The sequence below is a fragment of the Emydura macquarii genome, unplaced genomic scaffold (assembly GCF_026122565.2).
Source record: "Emydura macquarii macquarii isolate MOO-44397 ecotype Brisbane River unplaced genomic scaffold, CSIRO-AGI_Emac_v2 contig_1551, whole genome shotgun sequence".
Classification (NCBI taxonomy): domain Eukaryota; kingdom Metazoa; phylum Chordata; order Testudines; family Chelidae; genus Emydura; species Emydura macquarii.
This window is the reverse complement of record NW_027131688.1, coordinates 17,462,437-17,487,019: the sequence shown is the minus strand read 5'-3', so window position 1 is coordinate 17,487,019 and position 24,583 is coordinate 17,462,437. Positions and strand designations below refer to the sequence as shown.

The following is a 24,583-nucleotide window of genomic DNA, read 5'->3' as shown; positions in this document are numbered from 1 at the left end:
CAGGGAGGGAGGGGAATGAAGAGGATGAGGAATTCTGTGGCTCCTTGAGTGCCACTGGGGCTTTTGGGACAGTGATTAGTTTCAGCTCATCTGTTTTGTGTCACTTACGTTAAGGCCCTTAGAGTGCTAGATAAGTGTCTCTTTTTCATACTTTTATAAATTTTGTGGTATTCAACTTCCTATTGCATGCTAGAAATGTTATTCACTGCTGTTGTTTTAATTTTGACTTTTTAGCTTATCTTCTGTCCTTTTATTTTGATGTTGTTGTTTTTTTTACACATTTATATGCCAAGAAATCAGCATAGAGTATGAACAAGCTAAGGGAATACGTACACTATTTCCTCTGTGCTTTCTAGGATGGTGCACCTATTTACCTTCTCTTTTGTTAGAACATTGACAAATTCAAAGCGCAGGGGGCTGGACTAGATGGCCTCTTGAGATCCCTTCCAGCCTTACATTTCAGAGTTTTCCAAATAGATGCTTCCCCTGCACTGAACCACAGATTTCAAATGTTAAAACAAATTCATGCCCAGTTCTTGTTCTAAATGAATTGGTTTTTGGCTGCCAGTGCTTTGTAGCAACAGACTAACAATGTTTTTTGTGTAGAATTACAGCAGACAATTCTAATTCTTTCTGTTGAATCAATTTCTACTAAAATACTAACCTTCTAATTCCTTGATAGGATTCTGGACCTTGCACAAGTTCTACATAGACTGCGGTATTTTTAAATATGATTTGTAGTGCTGTAGATAGTGTTTGATACATGTCCCTGTACTAATGAACGAACAGCTAATACCCCCTTATAAGAGCAAAAAAAAAGATATACGCTTAAATGTTTCACTGTGGTGTCAAGGTGTTTTTTAACACGATACTGTAACAATTTAAAAGTGCTGTACTTTGACACTGGGACCAGAGATTCTGGGTGACGTGAGGACTGGGAGAGAGCAGTGAGGTAGATCTGGCTGCCTTATTCAAGGGTTTCTTGAGTCAGTTAGCTAACACTGATTACCTTCATTCAGCCAGTAGAAAAGTAATCCTACCAGTAGAGAAACCGAATGAATACATGGTTCTGGGACATGAGATACCAGGATGTTGTCAGGCTCTCTTAAGCAATTGCACATGAGATGTCCGGATATTATCAGAACAACTCAACCAACTATTTTGAAAGCTCAGGGCCACTTACGCTGGATTTATGCAGCGTAATTCCACTGATTTAATTCTGATTTACACCAGCTGAGGTGAGTGGTGGATCAAACCCTTAATTCTGAAATGTCCACTGAATGCAAGAGTAACCCCTTGATTCTGAAAGTTCAGTGGTTTTTTGTTTTTTTTTAAACATCCTCCCAGCTGAATTATGAACAGCTTCATTTTTCTGGTAACTTTGTCATGAGCCACGGCTCTTAGAAAGTTAAATCAAGCTAGCAGTGCGTCTAGGAGCATTCGGTTCATAGTTAAGGGGTAACCGCATGTCTATAGACAGTTGCTCTTCACATTTTATATGCCAAACGCAATATTTTCATTTGTCTGATACCATTTATGTCCATTACTTCTGGCACTGGCTTTATTTGCTTGCAGTGGTTTAGTATTGTGATAATCTTTGTAACACAGTGAAGCTTTTAAATGTATTCAGGTCACAATTTAATTTTAAATAAAGTGGCTAATTCTGTCTTTTGTAGATCATTATGGCAGAACATAAGAGGTGAAACCATTAAATATTAAGTAATGTAATGGGATACACAACAAACAAATATTGGGAGCCCAGGTTTCAAATAAAAGCACCTGAGTTGGCCTGATGTCAATACATAGATGCCTAAAAATGGGTATCTAAGTGCTTAAGGATGTGCTTCAAAGCCAAGTGAAATGAATGAAAAAGCTCTCATTAACTTTAATAAGAATTTGAATGCTTTCCTGGGGCATTTGAAATCCTATTAAAGGGGAACTGCAAAGTAAAAATAAAAGGGAATGCAGATTTTCACAAATAAAATTAAGCATGAAAATCTCTGCTTCACTCAAACATTTATTTAGTTTTTTTAACTTCCAGCTCACTTTTAAGATGCTCAGCACACTTGAAAATTGGGCCGTCAGTGTGAAAGATTTCTAGGGGGACTTCTAGGAATCTAACTTGTGTACTACTTATGTATGAGGCTTCTGTGTATGGAACATCAAGTCTTACAATAATCATTGAGTATGTTTACTTAATAATGCAGTCGATACATCTTCCCACTGGAATTATACAACTTCAGATTTGTATAGTTTGTGGCAGATCTGTTAAAATAGTGATCCATTTTTAAATGAACTCTACCAAAATTTCCTGTAACTGAAAAGATGCACAGAAACTCTCTGGGCCTTTCTTCGTGTTTGTGGGCTAGTTTGTATTACTCCTTGTTTTGACCGCTGTAGTTAGTCTTAAATCTCTTCTCTTCTTCTTCATCTGAAACCAATTCATTTTTTATAAGCTTCAAGGTGGAGACAGCAGGGTTCAGATTACACTTCTACTTCAGAAGAGGAGTATGGCTCAAATCACAGCTCCCCTAAACACAAACGCTCCCATGCTTCAACAGCCACACAGACACCTAGGACGCACAGTTCTGGGCTGAACAGACAGAAGCACAATGGGAGAGAAACAGACGATGACGAAGACTATGAAGAACCTGACCCCTTCAACTTCAGCGCACAAACAGCAGAGATAGCTGAGATTGCCAGGTGAGCTGGAATTGTAGTAAGGCCGTTCTAGGAAAGCAGATCTCCTGTGTTACCTCAGAGTTCAAACCAAGCTGGGAGGAGGTAGCATGGGGGGAGAGAATCCAGCAGTGTAACAAAGAATGTAGTTAGAGAATAAAGTATACTCGGGAGGGGGGCATCTGTGAGCTATGGAATGACACAGTACAGCCTTTCCTGCTGCGGACTGTTAGTTACATAGAATTTCAGTTGAAGGAGAAAACATACATCAGGTTAATTTCATTATATAATGTAACGATCCTCCAAGGAGGAAATGACTATCACACCTTTTCGCTTTATCCTTTAATTTTCCTGCTCCCCCAATTCTGGTTTTAGGGTCTGATCCAACTCTCATTTTCTATTGCCTTCAATGAAGCCCCATTCTATTTTAATTGCTTCTGTTCCTAGCTTTAGCAGCAAACCTAAAATACATGCCTGTCTGTACTCTCCTGTTTATTTTAGCAGTGCCATTTACACTCCTGTAACACCCCAGCTCGTAGGGTTTATAACTAGGTCATAAAACTTCTCTAGGGCTCATCCTCTGAGGCAGCTTATTTTATGCTACTGTTGGTTTAAATGATTGGGCCACACAGGGTCTGGGAGGAGAACTCAGGAGTGGTGTTAACTAGACGACAGCTGCACTGACAGATGTGCTGAGATTAATTGTATCCATGCAGAGGCACGTTTGTCTTTAATGAGACTTCATGTATAAAGTGGGCAGTGGGCATTTGAAGGAGTGATTTGAGGAAAGATAGAGCAGAGAGAAGGAAAGGGTGCCCTTGTAGTTAAGGCACTGGACTTGAGACCCAGGAGATCTGAATTCAGTTCCTGGCTCTACCACAGACTTTTTATGTGACCTTGAGCAAGTCACTTAATCTCACGGTGCCTTAATTCCCCATCTCTAAAATGGGGATAAGACCACCTCATTTCTTCCACCTGTTTTCTGACCTGTCCGTTTAGATTGTAAATCTGCCTGGGAAGGGACGGTTCCTATGTGCTTGTATAGTGCCTAACTAGAGAGGAATCATAGGCTACTGGATATAGCATTGGACAAAGACTTGGGATACCTGAGTATTTCCAGTGCTGCCACTGACGTGCTGTGTGACCTGAAGCAGGTCACTTCCCCTCCCTACGCCCCTTTTCCCTTCCCATTCTTTGTCTACTCTGTCAGTTTAAACTGGGGCAATAGCTCCCTCATATACAGTGTTTGTACAGCGCCTAGCACAGTGGGGCCCTGATCTCAGTTGGGGCCTCTAGTTACTACTGTAACACACAAGGATAATCCTCACCCTCATTGATAGATTCTCTTGATGGCAATTGCTCTTCCTGAAGGCACTTAAAAGGGAGAAGGTTTGTTTTGTTTTAAATGAAATCAGTTCAGTTGAGATGCCCTGGACATACCTCACATCTGCTTTTCTTGTCTGTCGTCATCGTTAGTAATAACCACTTTCCATACAAGAGTCTGGGGTTGTACTTTACAACTGTTTGTAAGCCCCTTCACCCTGACATGCCCCTTTACTGGGATGACAGGGGCATTCTCTAAACTAGAGCTTGCAAAGCAATGGCCTTCCCAGTGGTCCACAGAGAGCTGTCTGGTCACATGGTACCGGCCCCCTCTTCTTGTTCCCAGCTGAAACGGGCTGGACACATTGGGAGAAGGGGGTGGTATGAAAAGCAGGAGCTGACAGTGTGGTTCCCTTTTATTAAAAGGCAGTTACCTATTGCCGTTAGAGAGCAGCAAATACATAAATGCCCTTCCCCCTTCTCTGTTACCAATTGCTGTAGTTGCCATTGGGTTGTCACGTGCTTGCACGTTAGGGGCAGGGAAGAGGTGTGAATGGGAGCGGGGTGGCCAGTGCAATTGAGACTGTATGGTTAGACAAGCCACGGGGAAATTTCCTTACTAAGATACGTTCTGCACTGGGATGTAGTATGAACCCCCTACACAAAGGGTCCCAGCTGTCCCGGAGCTCAGCATTTTTGCTCTCTCAATGGCATCATGAGAGCATCTCTCCTTAGCAGCTCTCACCATCTGTTTGTGCACACTTTCCAGCGACTACCTTGCAGCTGTACACTGGCCATCTGTATAGCTCCTCCCCTGGTGGGCCATACGTTGCCTGTTTTCGGCTGCATGCACTCACCCTGCAGCCTACTTCCCAACCACAAAGCTGCCCACCTCGCTCTCGGTCTCCCTGGCACTTTACCTTCTCTCCCAGCAGAGTCTCTCACCTGCAGCTACCGACCTGACCTGTCTGCCTGCTGCTACTCATCTGATTATTTTTCCCCTTCACACTTTTCAATAAAAATATATATATTAAAAAAAAATCCAGTTTGAAATGATTGACCAAGCCTCCCAGCACATGTAAGGCAGGCAGGTGGGATTGAAGGTATGCTGAGGTATAGGGAGGCTGTGATTTGCCCCACGTTGACAGCCCGTGGCAGGTGTGGAACAGAACCCAGGAATCCTCACTCTCTGTCCTGTGTTCTAACCACTAGAACATAGTCCTTTTCTTTCAAAATGTAATTTCAATAGATAGGATTTCAAGCCACTGATGAGCTCATGGGGAGTAGTTTCTTTAGCCATAATGGCCATTATATAATGGGATATTCTGGTTGTTTGGAAGAGTCAGGCAGTTGGGTCTGTGGAAATGTATCAGTTTTTAAAGTGGTGGCATGATATGTGTAAAATAGCACAGTGGGATATTAAAGAAATGCTAGCTTTCTTGAGCATAGGAATTCTGTAGTGCCTGCCATTCTTTATACACTTCCAGTTTAAGAAGCAACTCTTGTCTACTGTCAGTCAGTTTTTCTACATTGTCAGCATTCACAGTATGGATTTCCTAAATGTTTTTTCTTTCTTTTACAAATGTTGCAGTTTAAAGGTTAAAACATCCAATCAAAGTAGCAACAATTATTGACTTTGCTTCATAGTGGGATTCCCTAAAAGAGAGAGCACTTTAGATTGCAAAGGCTATAAATAAATGATTGCATCAGATTTGTCTAGCATTGCACACTAAGCACTCTGCAGAACGCGGTCAAGTAGTCTGGTTCATAATTGCTGCTCTGATTTCCGTTTCTGCTCCTGAATTAACTGGGAGTGGTTTAGAATAGTAAGTGAGAGTTAAAGGGGAAAATTCCACTTGTTTACAATGAGGATAATCACATAATTGATGCACTGTGAGACAACTCTATTTGAAACAGACAAGTGTAGATGGTGCCTTAGACATGCACATCTAACTATTATTTCATTAGTTCAACTATGCATCTTGTTTCTGAGGAAATCATTTCAAAATATTTTGGTGATCTCATGGTTTAATAAATTACTTGATTACTCCAATAAAAGAAATACATTAAAGCAATAGTAGCTGGTTGGATGACAGCTTTAAAGAAATCACATCAGCCTGTTTTTAACCTGTGTTGTTAACCCCTTAGATTGCTAGAAGAGAAGTAATTTTTGAAATCTAGACCAAGATTTTTCAAAAGTGAGTAGTTAGTTTGGGTATCTGAATTTTGGGATTTTAACTTGATTCCTTAAAGGGGCTTAAGTATTAGATCCCTTTAAAGTATCTCGATTTGAGCTCTTACTTTTTCAAGCCTTTTCATATTTGCATTTCACTCAGGCTGGACAGTGAAACTGAACTGGTCAGTTTCACTTTTGCAGTTTTCATACACAAGAACAGTGCTGTTTATCTTCCTGGGTTCTTCAAACTGTCATTACCATAGTATTCAGGAGACTGAGTTTTCTGTGCAGCAAGAAAGTGTCAAATGTTTTCTTTAAAACAGTCATTAACTTTTTTTTGAAAAGCATCTATGAGAATATTTCTTTTCGTGTTAGGTTTTGTAAATGTCCCTTTTTACGTGGGGGTTTTAAGGGAAATAAATTTTAAATTTTGAGGTCTAAAGAAAGTTTTTTTTCCTTTAAAAACAAATTTTGTTTCTGGGTTGTCCATATAATATAATACTTCCTGATGTTATGGTAGAACCGGTAGACTCAGCTTCTGATTAAAACATCAGTATTTTTTCATTCCTCCATGCTAATGAAAATGGACTAGATTCAGCCCAGGTTTAAGTGTGCTTCTGCCAGTGAAAACTGTGATCCAGGTCCCTGGCTGTGGAAAGTCCAGCAGGAGAGGGAAGTTGTGCTGATGCAATGCAGTTGCAAACTTCCTTTTACCAGAGTTTAGAGGCAAAGGAGTCCAGTGTGAGGATGGTGTGTGATTTGCGGGCACCGTCTGTTTGCAACTCTTGATGGCAGAGTTCCCTGGGATACCCAAAGCAGCAGTGGCTGATCTCCTTCAGGGTGAATCTCCCAGGGCTATTGCAGTCTCTGCAGATGGGTGTAATTCACACAGCTTTAGTGCATCTGGTCCAATAAAGACTCCTTTGTGGCTGTGGGATATTGACACCTGCCATTTGAACCCTGCACGGGACTAGGGTGCCCCTGCCATAATAGTGAAAGCAGGATTAAAGAGTAGTCCCACACAGAGCTCTGCCTGTCATTGGATTCATGGGATTTTGAACAGCCTTCTTTTTAAGGATCAGTGTGAGGTTTATTGTCAGATGCAGTGCGCTCTGATGGGTCTGCCTTGTGTTCTGCTGTGTGCTCTAGATTAAGCCAAACCTTGGTGAAAGATGTAGCCATCCTTGCTAGAGAGATTCATGATGTCGCAGGCGATGGGGATTCCCAGAGTTCATCAGGAACCGGACCAAGCACCTCCCTCAGCTCCGTACCCAACACCCCTGCTTCCACCATATCAGCAAGAGAAGAGGTAAGATTGTCATGGCAAAAATCTGGGCCACAAAGTTGAAGGAAGTGTTCATCTACCAATCTGTAGCAGGGGGAGGGCCACAGCGCCAGTCTCCAGTATTACCAAGGGAGGGAGGGGAGGGCAAGGAATGCAACCAAAAGAAAAACACTGTCTCTGTAGTGCATAGTTTCTCAACCTGTGGTACAGGGTATGTGAGACACAGGCAGGGGGTACGCGGCACAAAACCCAGTGAAGGGAGGCAGGCGGCAGCTGCCCGCTTCCTGCCGGGTCCCAGCTCCCAGAGTGGAAAATTGAGTGTTGGGGTACTTATGAAAATGTTCAGAAGTTGGGGGGTACTTGCTACTTAAAAGGTTGAGAAACACTGCTTTAGTGCACGCAGCTTTTGTCGTGGTGTCTCCCTGCCCTGGCCAGTTTACATAGTGGTGGGACTAAGCCTTTCCTCAGTTTGTCTCAAAGGGAGGAGTCTTTCCTTGCCAGATCATGGCACCTTGCCCAGCCGGGGACAGAGGGAGAATAAGCTGGCTTATTTAGAGTCTTCAGCAAGCAGCAGATCTCTATGGTGAGGGCAAAACAGTCAGTTCCCCAAGGGCGTGATGCCTCCTGCTGAGGGAGTCTCCCTGGATTAGGAGGAGGGGAGGTATAGTCTTGATGGGGGAATCAGTACTTCTTGGTATGGGCTTAGCCCAGGGGTCTCCTAGCCCTGTGACCTCCCTGGATGTTGAGGAGAGAGAAGAAATTCTTCCACCCTTTATGTTTTAAAGCAAGGACGTTGGCTGTGGGCACTCCGGCGACATGTGGCACAGCATATTCTGCACTTCTACGGCAGCTCTCCTCCAGGGCTCTCACAGTATTTGCAGATGTTTGCTAGGTTACTTCCTCTCCCCGTTCACACTGATGAGCCCAAGTAGGACTCCTCTCTTTCCAGGCTCAGTAGATTCTGTAGGGCCCCCTAGTTTGTTCCCTTTGAAGGGAGTTAACTCCTTCCCTGACTGGCTGTTGGTAGCACCCATCCTACTACCTTTAGATGTTCCCCTTCAGATTGGCTTCTTCTGCCTTCCTCAAGCTGAGTAACTAACGGGGCCTTTGATATCACCTGTCTGTGAGTCTCCACTTGCTATATGGTGATATGATGTTATGCATATCATAAAATAGATCCAAAGATGTGGGAAAACGTAATGATCATTATGTATTGTTTGAGTTAGGTTAGCACCTAGAGGCCCCAATAGAGGGCCCCGTTGTTTTTATTCCTGGAGCCTCAGAATGGAATTTAACCAGAGTTTCTGAAATAATACTGAACACAGTTTATCCTGCTTTGCATTTGCGGTTAAACCAGGTTTGCCTACACCCCTTGTCAGAAAACGGTATTTTCCGACTGTAGACCGGGCTTGTGTCTCTATTGTGCAAAATACTGTTGAGTCACAATAGCCTCAGGCTGTGAGATGATAAAGATTCTTTTATTGCTTTACTTGAATCCAAGTGCCACACCTGCAGACTGTTTGAGCAGACAGACAACACATTTACCCTTTACTTCCCAGCTTCCAATGAATTTTTAATGCCTGTAAACAGAAACCTTTCCCCAAACAGAGAAACATACTTATTTCTAGTTATATAGTGCCATAGGCAGTGTGGCACTCTGTATCTGTGTAAGAAAGACAAGCTCGCTGCTGTAGAAGAATGCTTCCAATCTAGGTGAAATATAAGGGATGTGGGAGCGGAACAAAACCTAGAAGACAAGTGTCTGAGTGACTGTGCTTAGCAGGCGTCATCTTAGACCCAAGGTTTTTATTCATGGTTTTGGAACTTTATTGTGAGAGCCATGAGAAGGTTTTAGAGGGCCCAGGAAGGCCATAAGAAGTGACTGGAAGAAGAGGGAGTATTGAACTGTAGAGCCTTGACCAAACTAAGAATCTTTTCCAAAACATCCCACTATTGCTAACACCATTTAATCTCCACCACTGTCAGCAACGGTACGAGCAGAACAGGCTGAAAACTTTCCCAGTGAAAAAAGACAACACTTTTTGCAAAACATAGAATCATATAAATATAGGGCTGGAAGGACCTCAGGAAGTCAGCTAGTACAGCTCCCTGCACTAATGCAGGACTGAGTAAACCTAGACCATCCCTGATAGATGTTTGTGTAACCTGTTATTAAAAGCCTTCAGTGATGGGGATTCCACAACCTTCCTTGAAAGCCTTTTCTAGTGTTTAATTATCCTTATAGAATCATAGGGGTTGGAAGGGACCTCAGGAGGTCATCTAGTCCAAACCCCCTGCTCAAACCAGGACCAATCCCAACTAAATCATCCCAGCCAGGGCTTTGTCAAGCCGGGCCTTAAAAACCTCTAAGGAGGGAGATTCCACCACCTCCCCAGGTAACCCATTTCAACCCATACCACCCTCCTAATGAAAAAGCTTTCCTAATTTCCAACCTAGACCCTCCCCCACTGCAACTTGAGACCATTGCTTCTTGTTCTGTTAAACAGTTTTTCTTAATGTCTAACCTAAATTTCCCTTGCTGCAGGTTAACCTGATTACCTCTTGTCCTACCTTCAGTGGACAGGGAGAACAATTGATTACTCGTTTATAATAGCCCCTAACCTATTCGAAGACTGTTATTGGATTCCCCCTCAGTCTTCTTTTCTCAGGACTAAACATGCCCAGTTTTTTAATTTTTCTTCACAGGTCAGGTTTTTTAAACTTTTATCATTTTTGTTGCTCTCCTATGGACACTTTTCACTTTGTCCATATCTGTCCTAAAGTCTGGCACCCAGAATTGGACACAGTACTGCAGCAGAGGTCTCACCAGCGCTGAGCACAGCAGGACAGTTACTTCCTATGTCTTACACAGGACACTCCTGTTAGTCCACCCCAGAATGCTATTAGCCTTTTTCCCAACTGCATCACATTGTCTCATATTCAATTTGTGATCCGCTATAACCCCCAGATTCTTTTCACCAGTACTACCACCTAGTCAGCTATTCCCCGTTTTATAGTTGTCCTTTTGATTTTTCCTTCCAAAGTCTAGTACTTTGCACATGTCTTTACTGAATTTCATCTTTTTGATTTCAGACCAGTTCTCCAATTTGTCAAGGTCATTTTGAATTCTAATCCGGTCTTCCAAAGTGCTAGCAACCTCTCCCAGCTCAGTGTTATCACAGATTTTATAATCATACTCTCCAATCCATTATCTAAGTTATTAATGAAAATATTGAATACTACCGGACCCAGGACAGACTCCTGCAAGATCCCACTAGTTATGTCCTCCCCATCTGACAGTGAACCATTGGTAACTACTCTTTGAGTATGGTCTTTCAAACAATTATGCACTTGCCTTATGCTAATTTCATGTAGACCACATTTCCTTAGTTTGCTTATGAGACTGTGTCAAAAGCCTTACTAAAATCAAGATATGTCAAGTCTTTTACTTCTCCACCATTCACTAGGCCAATAACCCTGCCAACGAAGGAAATTAAGATGGTTTGACATGATTTATTCTTCATGAATATATGTTGTCTATCACACTATTATTCTCCAGGTGCTTACAAACTGATTTGTTCTGGTACCTTTCCAGGTATCCAGGTTAGGCTGACTGGTCTATAATTCCCCGGGTCATCTTTGTTCCCCCTTTTTTAAGATAGGTACTATGTCTGCCTTTCTCCCGTTCCCTGAGACTTCACCTGTCCTCCAGGAGTCCTCAGAGATAATTGCTAATGGGTCCAAGATTGCTTCAGCTAGCTCCTTAAGTACCCTAGGATGAATTTCATCAGGCCCTGATGACTTGACTACATCTTAGGGTCCATCTACACTTATGGCAGGGTGTAGAGTACAGACACTGCACAGCAGCTAGCATGGGTATAGTATAGATGGTGAAACAGTGTAGACAGTGCAACATGCCTTAGGCGAGTAGAGCAGAGTGGCCTACATGCTTGAATCCCCCAGGATACATATTGTCTGTTGTTCCCTACATGACCCGCTATGTCTCCATGTTGACACTTGAATTTTTAGCAGTGTGGTGTCCCACTACCTGAACCTTTCCCTGCAGCAGGGGAAAGGCTACAGCTTCCAGAGGCTTTCCTCACTGCCTTCCCACATCAGAGCCTTTCCTCGACACTGTGAAAGACTCCAGCAGATGGAGCCCTGCTGCTGGAGCCTTTCACTGCACCAGGTAGCTACATGTGTGTTGCCTGGACTCTACAAGCTGTTGTAAGTGTAGACATAGCCTAACTTATCTGAATATTCTTTAATTGTTCTTTCCCTATTCTGGCTTGTGTTCCTTCCCCCTTGTTAATATTAATTGTGTTAAGCAAATGATCCCAAATAACCTTTTTAATGAAGACTGAAGTATAAAGTGAATTAAACACCTCAGGCTTCTTGATGTCTTCTGATTTTAGCTCAGTAAGTGGAGTGACCTACACTTTCCTTCATCCTTTTTTTGCTCCTAGTGTATTTCTAAAACCTCTTCCTATTGCCTTTAATGTCCCTTGCTAGATGTAACTCATTTTGTGCCTTAGCTTTTCTGATTTTGTTTCTACATGCTTGTGCTGTTCTTTTATGCTCAGCCTTAGCAATGTGTCCTTGTTTCCACTTTTTGTGGGATTCCTGTTTTGATTTTTGGGTCATTGAAGAGCGATGTTGGCCTCTTACTATTCTTCCTGTTTTTCTTTTGCATCAGGATAGTTTGCTGTTGTGCCTTTAATATTGTCTCTTTGAGAAACTGCCAGCTCTTCCGAACGCCTTGTTCCTTTAGATTTTCCTCCCATGCGACCTTATCTGCCAGTTCTCTGAGTTTGTTAAAGTTGGCTTTTTTAAGTTCATTGTCCTTATTCTGAAGCTTTCATTGCTTCCTTTCCTTAGACTCATGTAATCGATCCATCTTTCACCCAGATTGCCTTCAATCTTCAAATCTGCAACCAGTTCCTCCCTGTTGGTCAGAATCAGGGCTAAAATGTCTCTCCCCCTAGTTACTTCCTTCAACTTCTGAAACAAGAAGTTGTTCCCAATATATTCCAAAATCTTACTGGACATTTTGTGTTTTGCTGTATTTCTTTTCCAACAGATGTTTGGTTAGTTTAATCCCCATTAATACCAAGCCTTGAATTTTGGCTATATCCCCATCTTTCATGTACCCGCCTTTAACAGAGCTGGATGAGTTCTTTTGTGTGTGGCCAGGAATGGCTGACACCATTTTAAGAATCATGTTGATTAGATTCGCTCCAGACAGCGCTCAACAGTTGGTGGGCCATTTGTGGTAGGGCGCCTTACATAACTAACACTGGTGGAGCCACCCTTGTGTTAATAATAGTGGGAAATAGAGTAAGTCAATGGGACTGTCTAATGACTTCACTAAGAGTTAGGTCAATCCCTTTAATGATGAATGGCTTGAGATGCTGAGCCTTACATCCTTGCCCCATGTTATTAATGGCACTATATATGCATTGACATGGGATTGGATAACCGTGCATAAAATCTGTGTGAAATGGGATTAAAATCAGAAAGCATGTGCCTAGCGACAAAGAGGCATTGAAGTGACTTCATATGCTAAATCCATGCTAAAAATGATTACTTTATACTAATGCAGGGAACACAAATAAGAGATGTTCAAAGATCATGAGAGAAAGGTGCCATGTAATATTAATCAGTGAGTGTTTATTGAACAGCTTTATAGTAAATGTCCTATGCATCCTCCTACATGAAACAGCTCTGGGAAAATAAGAAGTCCATTCAACACAAATTGAACTGCTTTCAATGCAGGTATCTGTGCAGAATTTAGAAGTAAACTGGACTTACAGAAGGAAGTAATGAAGAGGTCCTAGAATGGGCACAATTACCTACAACAATAGAAGGAGTATGAAAGAAGAGATGGGACTTACTTTTAAGGATGTCAGATAAAGGGCTACGTAAATAAGCATTTCTTTGGCAATCTGAGGGCAAGAAATGGGGAGAGTTACCTAGAGGCGCACTCCATTGCACAATAATGGCTGAAGTGGCATTATTACATCTGAATATAGAAGATCTAGAAAAATGAGCCCAAGTTAGGGATGGTTGGTGCCATTAGACTTCTGCCTTATGCCCCTGATGGTGCAGGAAGGCTAATGATGACAATATTAAATGCTTATATGTGAGTGAACAGTGTGGGGGAGCAGACATTGTTTGATAAGTAAACTACTGTAATTATACTAGGTGAAATAGAAGACTCTTTCCTGAATGGTCACTGGGCACAGGTATAGCACTCATGTGAACAAGCAAAGCAGTTTGCTGCACATGACCTGTCTAGCTTATACGAAGGGTGTGTATATAAAACATTGTATAACACTAATCTAGCCCCCTGGTTTTCCGTGGCTGAATATCCAGTCCTTTTCTAAGACTGGAACAATTCATGGGTTCAGCTTGTTCTTGATCCCAGGCACAGTAGGAAAAGTAGTAGCAACTTCTCTGATGTTTCCAAGGCTTGGTCAGTGGGGACCAACCTGGACTTTGATAGAGGAAAAAATATTTTAGAACACAAAGTAGTACTCAGATTGCCCCAGCTAGGAGCACCTCACTGTAATTGAGCGTCAGTATTTTCAGTTTATGTTGCTGTTTTCAGGGGTTTATAAAAAATGGCCGTGAATATTCACTCTGGACTCATACTTGGCACAACAATTTGAAGCTCTAAACAAATTGATTTTTTTAATGTCTTTTATTACCACACTTGATTAAAAATTTCAAAGTAGCTGTGCCCTTCTAAAAGATAAAAATGGGACCATAAAACTGAGCTTGTGTGCTTTGCTCCTGACATTTTGTCCTTACCAGTCCAGGATTTGCTTGGATTTAAACCAGACTGTTTTTGAAGTTGCCAACTGCACATTTAGTGAGGATTTTAGTACCCCCGTGTCGTATAAGTGTATGGATTGTACAGTTCCCTGAAAGGCTGACTAGAGCACTACTGTGAGTTTACAGCAAAGAGTACAAACTACCTGGCTTACATTTTCAAAAGTGACTAGTGATTGTGAGTTCCTCGGTTACTGAATGCCCAACTTTGAGATGCCTTTTAAAGGGGTCTGGTCTTCAGAAGTGCTGACCACCCACTCGCAGAAAATCAGGCCAATTTAAGGTGGGTCAAGCTGGGCATGGCAAATCACTAGTCACTTTTGAAAATTTAAGTTTGTGGGTTGTTTTTTTTAATTGCTAATGATGTGCGAAAATTTTTTAAGTCTCCTTCAGTATTGTTATGGTGTGTGTAAAAGGTATTAAGAATACCTATTGGTATGCCATGGGCCAGTATTTATAGACATGATAGAACTGTGGATGAGTATAAGCCAATTTATCATGAAACAGTATTTTATAGGTCCCTAAATATTGGATTTACACCTTGGTGGTTCCAAAGAGCTTGTTAGGGTTGATCTGATTGTTTAGATATAATAAAATAACTTACTTTTGCACTTCTATGACTCACTATGTTAATAATTTGTAGATGGTAGGAATATCTAATTTTTTTTTAACTTTGATTTTTAGTGACTCTTCCACCACCACTCCTAGTATAATGCACTAAATGTTTCCAAACTTCTGAAAAGGACATTGTTTAAATGAACAATATAGGGCAGCATGGTGTGTGCTTTTAACCCAGTGTCTCATATCTTCTGACTATTTATAACTCACGTTCTGTTGTGCGGTGCTTGCGTTAGGGTGACCAGATAGCAAGTGTGAAAAATCAGGACAGGGAGTGGGGGGTAATAGTTGCCTATATAAGAGAGAGCCCTGAATATCAGGACTGTCCCTATAAAATCGGGACATCTGGTCACCCTAGCTTGAGTACAACCCTTGCCCCAGGATCCCCAGTTTCTCTTCATTTTGCTTGTGAGAGTTGTGTGCTATCATCAACCATTGGACTCTCTTCACAGTTCCATGATGTCTGTTGCATTGCTTGTCTGATTTCTTTAGGCATAGCCCATATTATTGCAGTTCCTTTCTTTTAAATGTAATCAGGGAATTGCAACAGATCAGATCTAAGGAATTGGTGTGTGAACAAATTCTCCATATGTCACAATCCATGTCGATGTCTGGGAACTTTCCATAGAAGTATGTTGGTGTTTTTAATGTTTGTTCTCTGAAATGCGCTTTTTGGAATGCCCCCCTTTCCGGTTTATCTTGTGTGCGTGTTTCCTTTGATAACAACTGTCAGAGTCATGTTGTCAGCATTGATCTCTTTATTCCTTTTGTTTCTGTTTTAACACAGATTGCTCGTACATCTTTATGGCCGGCATATTCATCTCAGGTGCACTTTCCATCCCATTATTTTGTTATCCAATCTCTTTCATGTTGTTGTTTTCCTTACATTTTCCTAATGTTTTGTCTAATTAGTGTTATCAATTTTAATCTAACCAATTAGTTGTCTTGCTTATTGTTTTTATTCTTTCTAGTATTATTTACATGTTTTAATTGCTTTTTCACCTTTTCCATGTATGGTTAGAGATTGTTTTTGCTTAACTTTAATGTCACTTTAACATTGCATTAATTTTTCAGAGTTTGTTATATTAAAACATAAAATGCACATGCGTGAACGGGTCTTATCTGGGAACAATCATTTTTCTTTGGCGTTTAACCCAGAATTCATATTAGACAGGGAGTTAGTTTGTGGCACCAGTGTTGCAAACATGCACATGAGTCGCTCCATTGAGTTTCATGGGACAGCTCCCATGTATAAGTATTTGCAGGATTGGGGCCTAAATGATTTGTTTCTGAACCCATTCCTGCTTGAACAGGACTTGAACTATGGAGCACTCTTCTTGGGCTTGCCTCGAAATCTAATACCTTCAGAAACGTGCCCGTTTGCCCACCTCATTTTTTGTTTTTTGTTTTTTAATCCGCACCACAGATAATTGTGACTGACTCATTGCTTCTTCTTTTAAAGTTGGTGCAGCACATTCCAGAAGCAAGTCTGAACTACCAGAAAGTGCCTCCCGGGTCAATGGGATTCAAGGATTTTGATCAAAATATGAATGACAATAGGGAAGAGGATCTCTCGAGAAAAACGAGGGCAAGAAACCGAGAGGAGGCAGGCTTTTTTCCCTTTACTCTATAAGCTTGTGTATAATAATACCGCAAGTTGCAACCTGTATGTTTGTGCTTCCTAACTCACTAGCTAGCTGAGGGAATTTAAAGAACTCCGGGGCTCGGGAGCCCTTGACTTTGCAACTATAGAAATACCTACCTGTCCCCTCCCCCTCCCGTCTCTGCTGTCTGTGCCTCCATTGCAGGCTGAGCACGGTGCCCTCCCCAGCCATCCATCCCTCACCAGGGTGGAGCATGAACTTGCCAACGGGAGCATCCTCAGCCTGTCCTCGGCAGCCAGGCTCATTCAGCCGTTTTGCCGACTGGGGACTCCCCTGCCCCATTCCCCACAAACTTGGGGTTCCCCCACCCGATACCCCTCCACTCCCCCCCCACAATGTGGCTGCCCCACCCCTTCCAAAACACCCTTAACTCTTCACACGCTTTTGGTCAGACACTCCCCACGATAATAGCAAGAGCCGCTTAGGAGAACATAGCAAAAGGGCACTGATATGTTGTTGCTAATGAGCGTCTACTGTACTGAGTGGTGTGCTGTGAGTTTTTCATTAGATGAGCTAAGCTGATTGCAATGAGAATGTAAAGCTTTCATTACAAAGGCCATAGATACTGTGTGGTAAAGAGGCTTGGGCGTATTGTTTTTGCACAGCAGGTTATAACATTGCTTTCCCAGAACTAACACTGTGAAAGTACCCTGGATTTGAGCTACAGTATGAAAACACATGGAACATTGGCAAGGGGAGATTTCTGTTTTTGTCTTAAAACCATGGGAGAACTTCAGTGATTGTTTTTTAAAAATGCTTAAGCAGTTTTATAACTGAAAACAATTCTGCAGGCCTCTCTTCCTTTACTCTTTAGAATAAAATCTTAACAGATTAGTGCTAATCCCCTCAGTGAAGTACTGTAATAAAGCTTGCATTCTCTCTTATCTCCTGTTGAGTTTTAAATATGACCCAGACTCAGGAAGTCTCAGCTGAGATGTCACTATCTCCAGCTGCAGAAATAAACTGTTTCGACACAACCAGTATAATATAAAAATAGTAACTAGGAGGGCACATTTTCAAAATGATCTGATCTGTTATCTTTTAGGTAATCTTTGACAACCTGATGTTGAACCCAGTGTCACAATTATCCCATACGATCCGTGAAAATACAGAAAACCTGGCTGAAAAAATGAAGTAAGCTTTTAGTCCTGATCCTGAATGTACTCTTGTCCATTGAGTTGTTTGGAGGAAGGGCATGGTTAATTTATTACTTGTGAAAGGTACTGGATCATCATCGCTGGAAGAAGATCTCTTTGTACAGCAAAAGTAGAAAGAGGTTTTTACTCCCCCACCCCTCAGTTTTCATAGGCTTGTCCTGTAGCATAGTCTGTCCCTAAATAACTGAAGTCTTGACCTAGCTACATAACACAACGTCAGGATGTTTGCTTAAAAATGTAAAGTTCACTGTATATGACACAACTAACTTTGTCATGGAGGACAGTGTCAAAATGGCAACCCGGAGTTTCTGCCTATTTTATACTGCCTTACTGTTGCATCTTAGCCTCCCCTGGGGGAGTCTGAGAAGAAAGGGAACTCATTCTCCATCCCATTCAGTCCATGGACCCCCATTTCAAAACTCCCAGAGCATATGCAGGTTGTGACGGTGTTTGTTGTGATGCCCTCTTGGAACAAGACTGTCAGTTCCTAGGCCTTAGAACAGCCAGCAGGTAGGAAATGACTTTTGGTTGCTTGTGAGGTAGATTTGAAGTGCAGATGAAAGTCCCTTTATCTCATCAGTAGTCTACAGACCCCTTTTGTTGTTATGTTTTGTGCCATTTATATACTGAAAAAAAATGTAAAGGATCTATTTTTTGGTGGACATTAAGGTCCAATCTTGTGTGCTTCAGAATTCTGTTTCAGAACACCGAAAGGACCTGGGAAGAGATGGAGGCCAAAATTAACTCAGAAAATGAAGTGCCAATATTAAAAACCTCAAACAAGGTAATGTGTTTGTGCTTAACAAATAAAGAAGATGCCAAGAAGCTTGCTTAACACAAGTCTTTGCCTAACAATGTATGGAATTTGGCTGAGACTTTCAGAGCAGTTAGATACCCAACTAGCATTGACTTTTAATGGGATTTGGTTGCCTGACTTCCTTAGATTCTTCTGAAAGTCCCAGCCTCAACTTTGAATGTAAACATAAAAAGTGGCAAATGATCAAGGTAAAAGAACTTCCCCCATTGTATGTTTAAAAAAAAAATGTTTTTAAGAAACCAAAGCTGTGAGTTTCGGAGTCAATCAAATACATTTCCTAAATTTTTGTTAGTCCAAATGTATATATTAAACGTCTGTCTTCTTCTCTTTTAAGGTGTTACTATTAGATATCCTCATCCTGTTATTCTACTGTCAACTTCACCTATATCTCCCCTTTGTTAGTCTTCAAGGACCCAATCTGGCTAAGGGAAGCACAAGTACAGGACCATTAAGTCTGTTTAACTACCACTCTTCTCAGTGTCTCCCACCAGTGCAGCTCCGTTGATGATAGCACTGGAGTAGATGGGGCACAGGCGTTTGCACCATTGCCTTCTCTTCATTTATTAGGGCTAGATAACAGAGCAGTAAAAATGTTGGTGCCCCAGTCAACGTTATCTTTACTCCTGTACAGACTTCTCTTTCCATTAATTGGACTCCCTTGGGAGCCATGCAAAGATCTAAGTATTTGAGTATTTTGATGCTCAAAAACACAGTAGCATGAGCAAATTCAGAACTCAAATCTATACAGAAACTTAATCAGAAAAAGACAGAATGAACAAGGTATTCTGTGTAGGCTTGGTTTCTAAATTAGCTGAATGTTAGTTAGTTGGTTAGTTAGTTGGTTAGTTAGTTGGTTAGTTAACTGATCTTTTTGGTGCATTTGTTTCTAGGAAATCAGCTCTATCTTAAATGAGCTAAGAAGAGTTCAGAAACAGCTTGAAGGTTGGTAATTTAAAACGTTCTCAGTTTCTCTCCTAAGTGTAAACAGCTCGTACAAAATAAAATACTATCGTAACTTGTTGTGGTTTGCTTTGTCAATATAAACTTTGTAAATATGAAGCACTCGTTCATTTTGTGCATGCATTGCTCCTCAGTATGTACAAACAGAACACACGTAAGTGGTGGATCTTTCTTGGGTTGCAAACATAAGAAAGTTGCTGATTTCTGAAATGCTGAAGTTATTGCTTTGGAAATGGTTTATTCACAATGATTAGGAGTTCACCACAAGCTGGACAAGCAAAGGCTTCTGTTGTTCAGGCAGCCAAACGGTGGCAGTCCTATTCAGCCAGTAAGTCAGGCCATATTTTCAGACGACTTTTAAGCAAGTGTTCGTGTTGACTTGACTCCAGTCTGGAAGGCGCCAGGCTAGAGAGAGAACAGTGTGATCTCAATGCCTGACCCTTCAGTTATTCTAATAGTTAAGAAAATGTAATAATGTCTTATTGGTGAGTGATTGGAGTTTGGCACATGTTTCTCTTTTTCCAGTGTAAACAGAAAGCCTCAAATCCTAATGGTAAAGGTCCACTTTTGAGGGGTTTGGGGTTTTTTTTTTTTTTTTTTGCTTATTAATATTGCTTGGACCCCAGGATAATTATAAAGGAAGTAAGTGGAGTGGAGTGATGGGGGAAAGGGGAACAAATTGTAACTATAAGGGGCACAAGAATACTCTAGAATTCTGAAGGTGAGAGACGTTTTGTGTAGAAATGCTACTGCGTGCAGCTACTGTGCATTTACCTGTCTCTGTTTTTCTTCATCCCCAGTTATAAATGCTATCATTGACCCCAGTGGGAACTTGGATGTAGTTGCCATTAACAAAGCATCCTCTGCTGCTACACAATCTACAACCACTAAAGTCAGGACTGCTAACCATTCGGGCTCCACGTTGGAGACTTTGACACCAGTACAGATGAGAAATTACCTCCAGAAATCGAACTGTGGATCTGCTAGCCTACAAGATGCTAATTTCATTCCAGATGGAAAGAAATACGTGATCTGATACAATATTTTATATTGCTGTCATACTGTAATTTACTGTGGCGTTAGTTTTGTGTCCAAGTGGTTGTGGACAATTCATATGGAGCAGTTGTTTAGATTGCTAACACATTGCACAAAAAAGAAAAAAAAAATCTACGCTGTGTGGGTGAATGGCAGTTCTGTAGTATGCCTTTTAAACAAGACTAGCACTGTGGAGCAGCACATATTCAGCATAGAGGCAAACTCCAATTTTTAGAAAAAGACTCACTTAAATTCTTCCAATGTGCCATAAGAAACTGGCTTTGCATATCTTCCATTTGCTACTGCCGAAGCTCTAAAGTGTTCTTGGATTAGCCTGTTTATGGTTTTCGGTTACTGGCAGTTCAGTTGTAGCAAAGCTCTGTTTAAAATAAGAAGTGTACTTTTATTTTTTGATTGGCACTACATTTTTGACTGATTTTAAAGATGGAGCATTACAATTCTGTTGGAATCAACTTGTATACTTCGCAGTATAATGGTGCAATATAAGTTTCTATAAGAAACTCTGTTCTAGTTGTATGAAAATGTTTTCAGTGTTTGCAAAAAAAAAAAAAAAAAAGAAGAAACCACTTTGAATCTATGTGCATCACACTTTCAATCCAAAACTTTTGTTTTTCCATTGGGAAGGTGTGAAATTAAGTATGACGTAATGAGTGTAAAATTTCTAATGTACTTATAGATTCTGAACATATTTGAGGCACAAATGTAGATAAGCCTCATAAATGAGAAGGTCAGTTTTTATAGCTGAACTTGCCAAATTCTCATTATTGCAGTATAATTGCTGTCCGAACACATTGTTTTGAAAATGTAATAGTAATAATAATCTTTCATATTGAGCTGCAAATTCTCCTGAATGGACAAAAGAGCAAGTTGTCTGTGACTGGCCAAGTACTAAGAAGAACATCTGTTCCATTGGCTCCTATAATAAACTTAATTACACAATTGCTGTGAACTAGTATTCACTCTCCAGCACACAGAATAATGGCTTAAATGTGGCTCTGCCTTTACTGATAGTGTTGTCATGAAATTTTCCTACCCGAGTATGCATGAATACACACCATCCTGTTGTATTCGTGAGAACCTACTCACAACTGGTAGCTGCTACTCGCAGCTGGTTTTACAATGCAGCATTGGTGTGACTCTTTTTGGTCCATTATAATCTTAGGAGCTCTAAGGATATTTTGCAGCAGCATTGAGCAGTATACTGTATACTGTAAAAATAGCTTTTTATATCCTATCTGTCAAGTGAGCTGCCAAATTCTAAACAATTAAGGCTTGGGTTTGTTTTGTTTTGTTTTGTTTTTAAAAGGGCATTTGAGAGGCTTTTTGGCGAGTCTGTTTGATGCATGCAGTGTGCAAACTGGAATCTGTCCCTGTTGCATTAATTCCTCTTGAATGAGAAACAGCGATCAGGAAAAGAAAATGTATCTGCATAATTGTGGGAAATACACGTATTGATGGAAATAAGCAGGCTAAATTTTGCTACACGCTCATATAGTGTATAATTTTGCTAATGAAAATAGCATCCCAAGCTTAATTGCTCTTTATGTGCTGACTTCATATTGGGGGGCAGTGGAGTTTTCATAATTGGGTGAGTTAGTTAATTGACTTTTTCTTCTAGGATTTTGCTGAAGTGTCAGTTACATAAGTATAATTAAGTAACTGAGCTGCTCGCACAGTGTTTAGTCTACTAGCAAATGGCAGGATTCTGCTTCAAGTATAGCCAGTGGGAGTTTTCTATTGATTTCAACAGGAGCAGTCCCAAAGGAAGAGCTTGCTGGTCGGCTGTATTAGCGAAGTTTTGGGTGGGAGGGGGGGAAATAGTGCAGTTTTGCTACCAATGAATTCAACAGAGAACATGGCTCATTCACTACTGTGGAGATTTGGAGAAATATACTGGACTTCATATGAACATTGTGATGATGGAAGAAAAATTTACTTTTCAGAATAACTAAGAACTTGGCCTTTAAGTTCTCTGGCTGCCTGTTACATTGATGCTGTCTGATTGTTTGTTCCAAGGTATCCTTTTGAAATACTTGCCTGTGTCCTTAGTTAATATCATAGTGATATGGCTCTTGACACATGGTAATTAGTTTTCAAAGTCACCCCAGTTAGGGTCTGATCCAATGTGCTGACTACAACTCATTGGGAGTTGAAGGGCTTTAGCAACATAAGGGATCAGCCCACTAGTTACAGTTTTGCAGTAGACAGGTATTTGTTTGAGTTTGCCAGAAGCTGGAAATGGGCAACAGGGGGATGGATCACTTGATGATTACCTGTTTTGTTCATTCCTTCTGAAGCAGGTGACATTGGCCACTGTCGGAAGACAGGACACTGGGCTAGATGGACATGGCTGTTCTTATGAGTTACTCATCAACATCAGATTTTATTATTTATTTTTACTTTTTACCACATTTTCCCATCCTCATGACTATACTCTAGTGGTTTTGTTTCATGACAAAATATCCTTGATGTGACTTCCATTTACTTTCACTTGGAAATTTACTAGTTTCTGCTTTCATGAAGTGATCCATCAGAGATGAATTTTCTCCCTTTGTTGCTTCTCTGCTCTTGGTACCCAAATATCTCCATTGCAGGTTGAGTAAAACCAGAAATATGGTATCTTTTAGAAGCAATTGGAAATAAAGATGCAATAATGAATCTCTAAAAGTTTTAGTCTGGGGGTGGGGAAAAGCACAACCTGATCGTTTCACATTGAATCTCTTGTTCAGTGTGATATAAAAAAATCTGTTTTTCAGCATGAAGTTCCTATTGAGAACTTTTCAAGACTATTTTAATTGTAGTCCTATTACATAATTATTTGAGTGCTGAAATGTAACATAAATATGTTTGAGGTACTTAACTAATTCTGAAGTAGACCGCATTCTGCATTTGTCTCTTATAATTAAGCCAAAGAGCAAGCCACATGATTATAAATCATTAGCCAAGGTTTGGTCTTATAAGCAGTACTCTATGTGACAAAAAATAAAAAGCCTGTGTACAGTTCAGATGTGAATATCACAAGCATTTAGGGTCTGATCTCATGGTTATTCGAGTCAGAGGAAATATTCCTATTGACTTCAATGGGCATTGGGTCAGACTTTAGTGGGTTAACGTTCAGTGAGTTTGACGGCTGCTCCACTGACCCAGGAGTCATTCATACAGCATATTGTTTTCAGATTTGTTGTATTTAAAAAATTAGGCTTGCATTTTCAAAGACGTCTAAAGGAGTTAGGCACCCAACTCCTATTGAACTTCACTGGAACGTGGGTGCTAACACCCATAGGCACCTTTGAAAATCCCAGCCATTGTTCTTTTTACTGTACTTGAAAACTGTGCTCTCATTTAGATTGTTTGTTTGCAAATGTTAAACTCTTGGGACTTCATGATGATGGAATGAATGTAAATTCCTGGGAGAATGCATCAGCGCTTTGCGAGTCAGAGCCTAAGTGTGTCTACAGTAAAGTCGTGTTGTGGTCATGCTGTGCGTATGAAAAAAGCCTAAATCATCCCTGAATATTTTAATAAATAAAAACCTTACAGAATGTTTACATACAGCCTACTGAAAAAAAAGTGTTTAAGATATATAAGTGCAAAATTCTACTAGTTTTTCTTCATTTTTGCAGATCACACTAGATATTTTTAAAATTCAGCAAATATGTGTAATGATTTTGCAAAAAAAAAAAAAAAAAAAAAGTTAACTACCTGTTTCCTTTTGGTGTGCTCTGTGCTGAAGTGTGCCTATCTGCTGTTATGCTGCTGATTCTGCTGTTCTAAACTGTTCACTGGATCATTCCATTTGCATGCAACACAAATGCAAACTGTATGAGAGTAAAGCTGAAACACGTCTGTATAACTTGAATTGATTAATGACTGTCTCTCTCTTTTTTTCCACACCGTCTTCTTAAAATGTTGTGTATAATTTTGATTCAGATTTCTCCCACCCTATTTTTTTTCTCTTGTTTTTTGAATGGTAATTTATTTTGTTTGGATTATAGACAGTATCTGTACATTTTG

General features: G+C 40.7%; 1 protein-coding gene across 3 annotated transcripts in view; it reads left to right on the top strand.

Annotated features, from left to right (window-relative positions):
- The window catches only part of CEP170B (centrosomal protein 170B), an 81,117-nt gene extending 58,760 nt beyond the window's left edge, over positions 1–22,357 (top strand). The window contains exons 9-16 of one of the 3 annotated variants that reach the window (XM_067554956.1): positions 2,562–2,703; positions 7,328–7,487; positions 15,703–15,741; positions 16,378–16,521; positions 17,625–17,713; positions 18,427–18,520; positions 19,444–19,495; positions 20,314–22,357. In XM_067554956.1, coding sequence (XP_067411057.1) covers positions 2,562–2,703; positions 7,328–7,487; positions 15,703–15,741; positions 16,378–16,521; positions 17,625–17,713; positions 18,427–18,520; positions 19,444–19,495; positions 20,314–20,549 — 956 coding nt within the window. In that variant the 3' untranslated portion in view covers positions 20,550–22,357. Of the gene's footprint in view, positions 1–2,456; positions 2,704–7,327; positions 7,488–15,702; positions 15,742–16,377; positions 16,522–17,624; positions 17,714–18,426; positions 18,521–19,443; positions 19,496–20,313 lie in introns of all 3 variants that reach the window. The other 2 variants (XM_067554955.1, XM_067554957.1) reach the window with 2 other exon arrangements.
- The last annotated feature ends 2,226 nt before the right edge of the window (positions 22,358–24,583 follow it).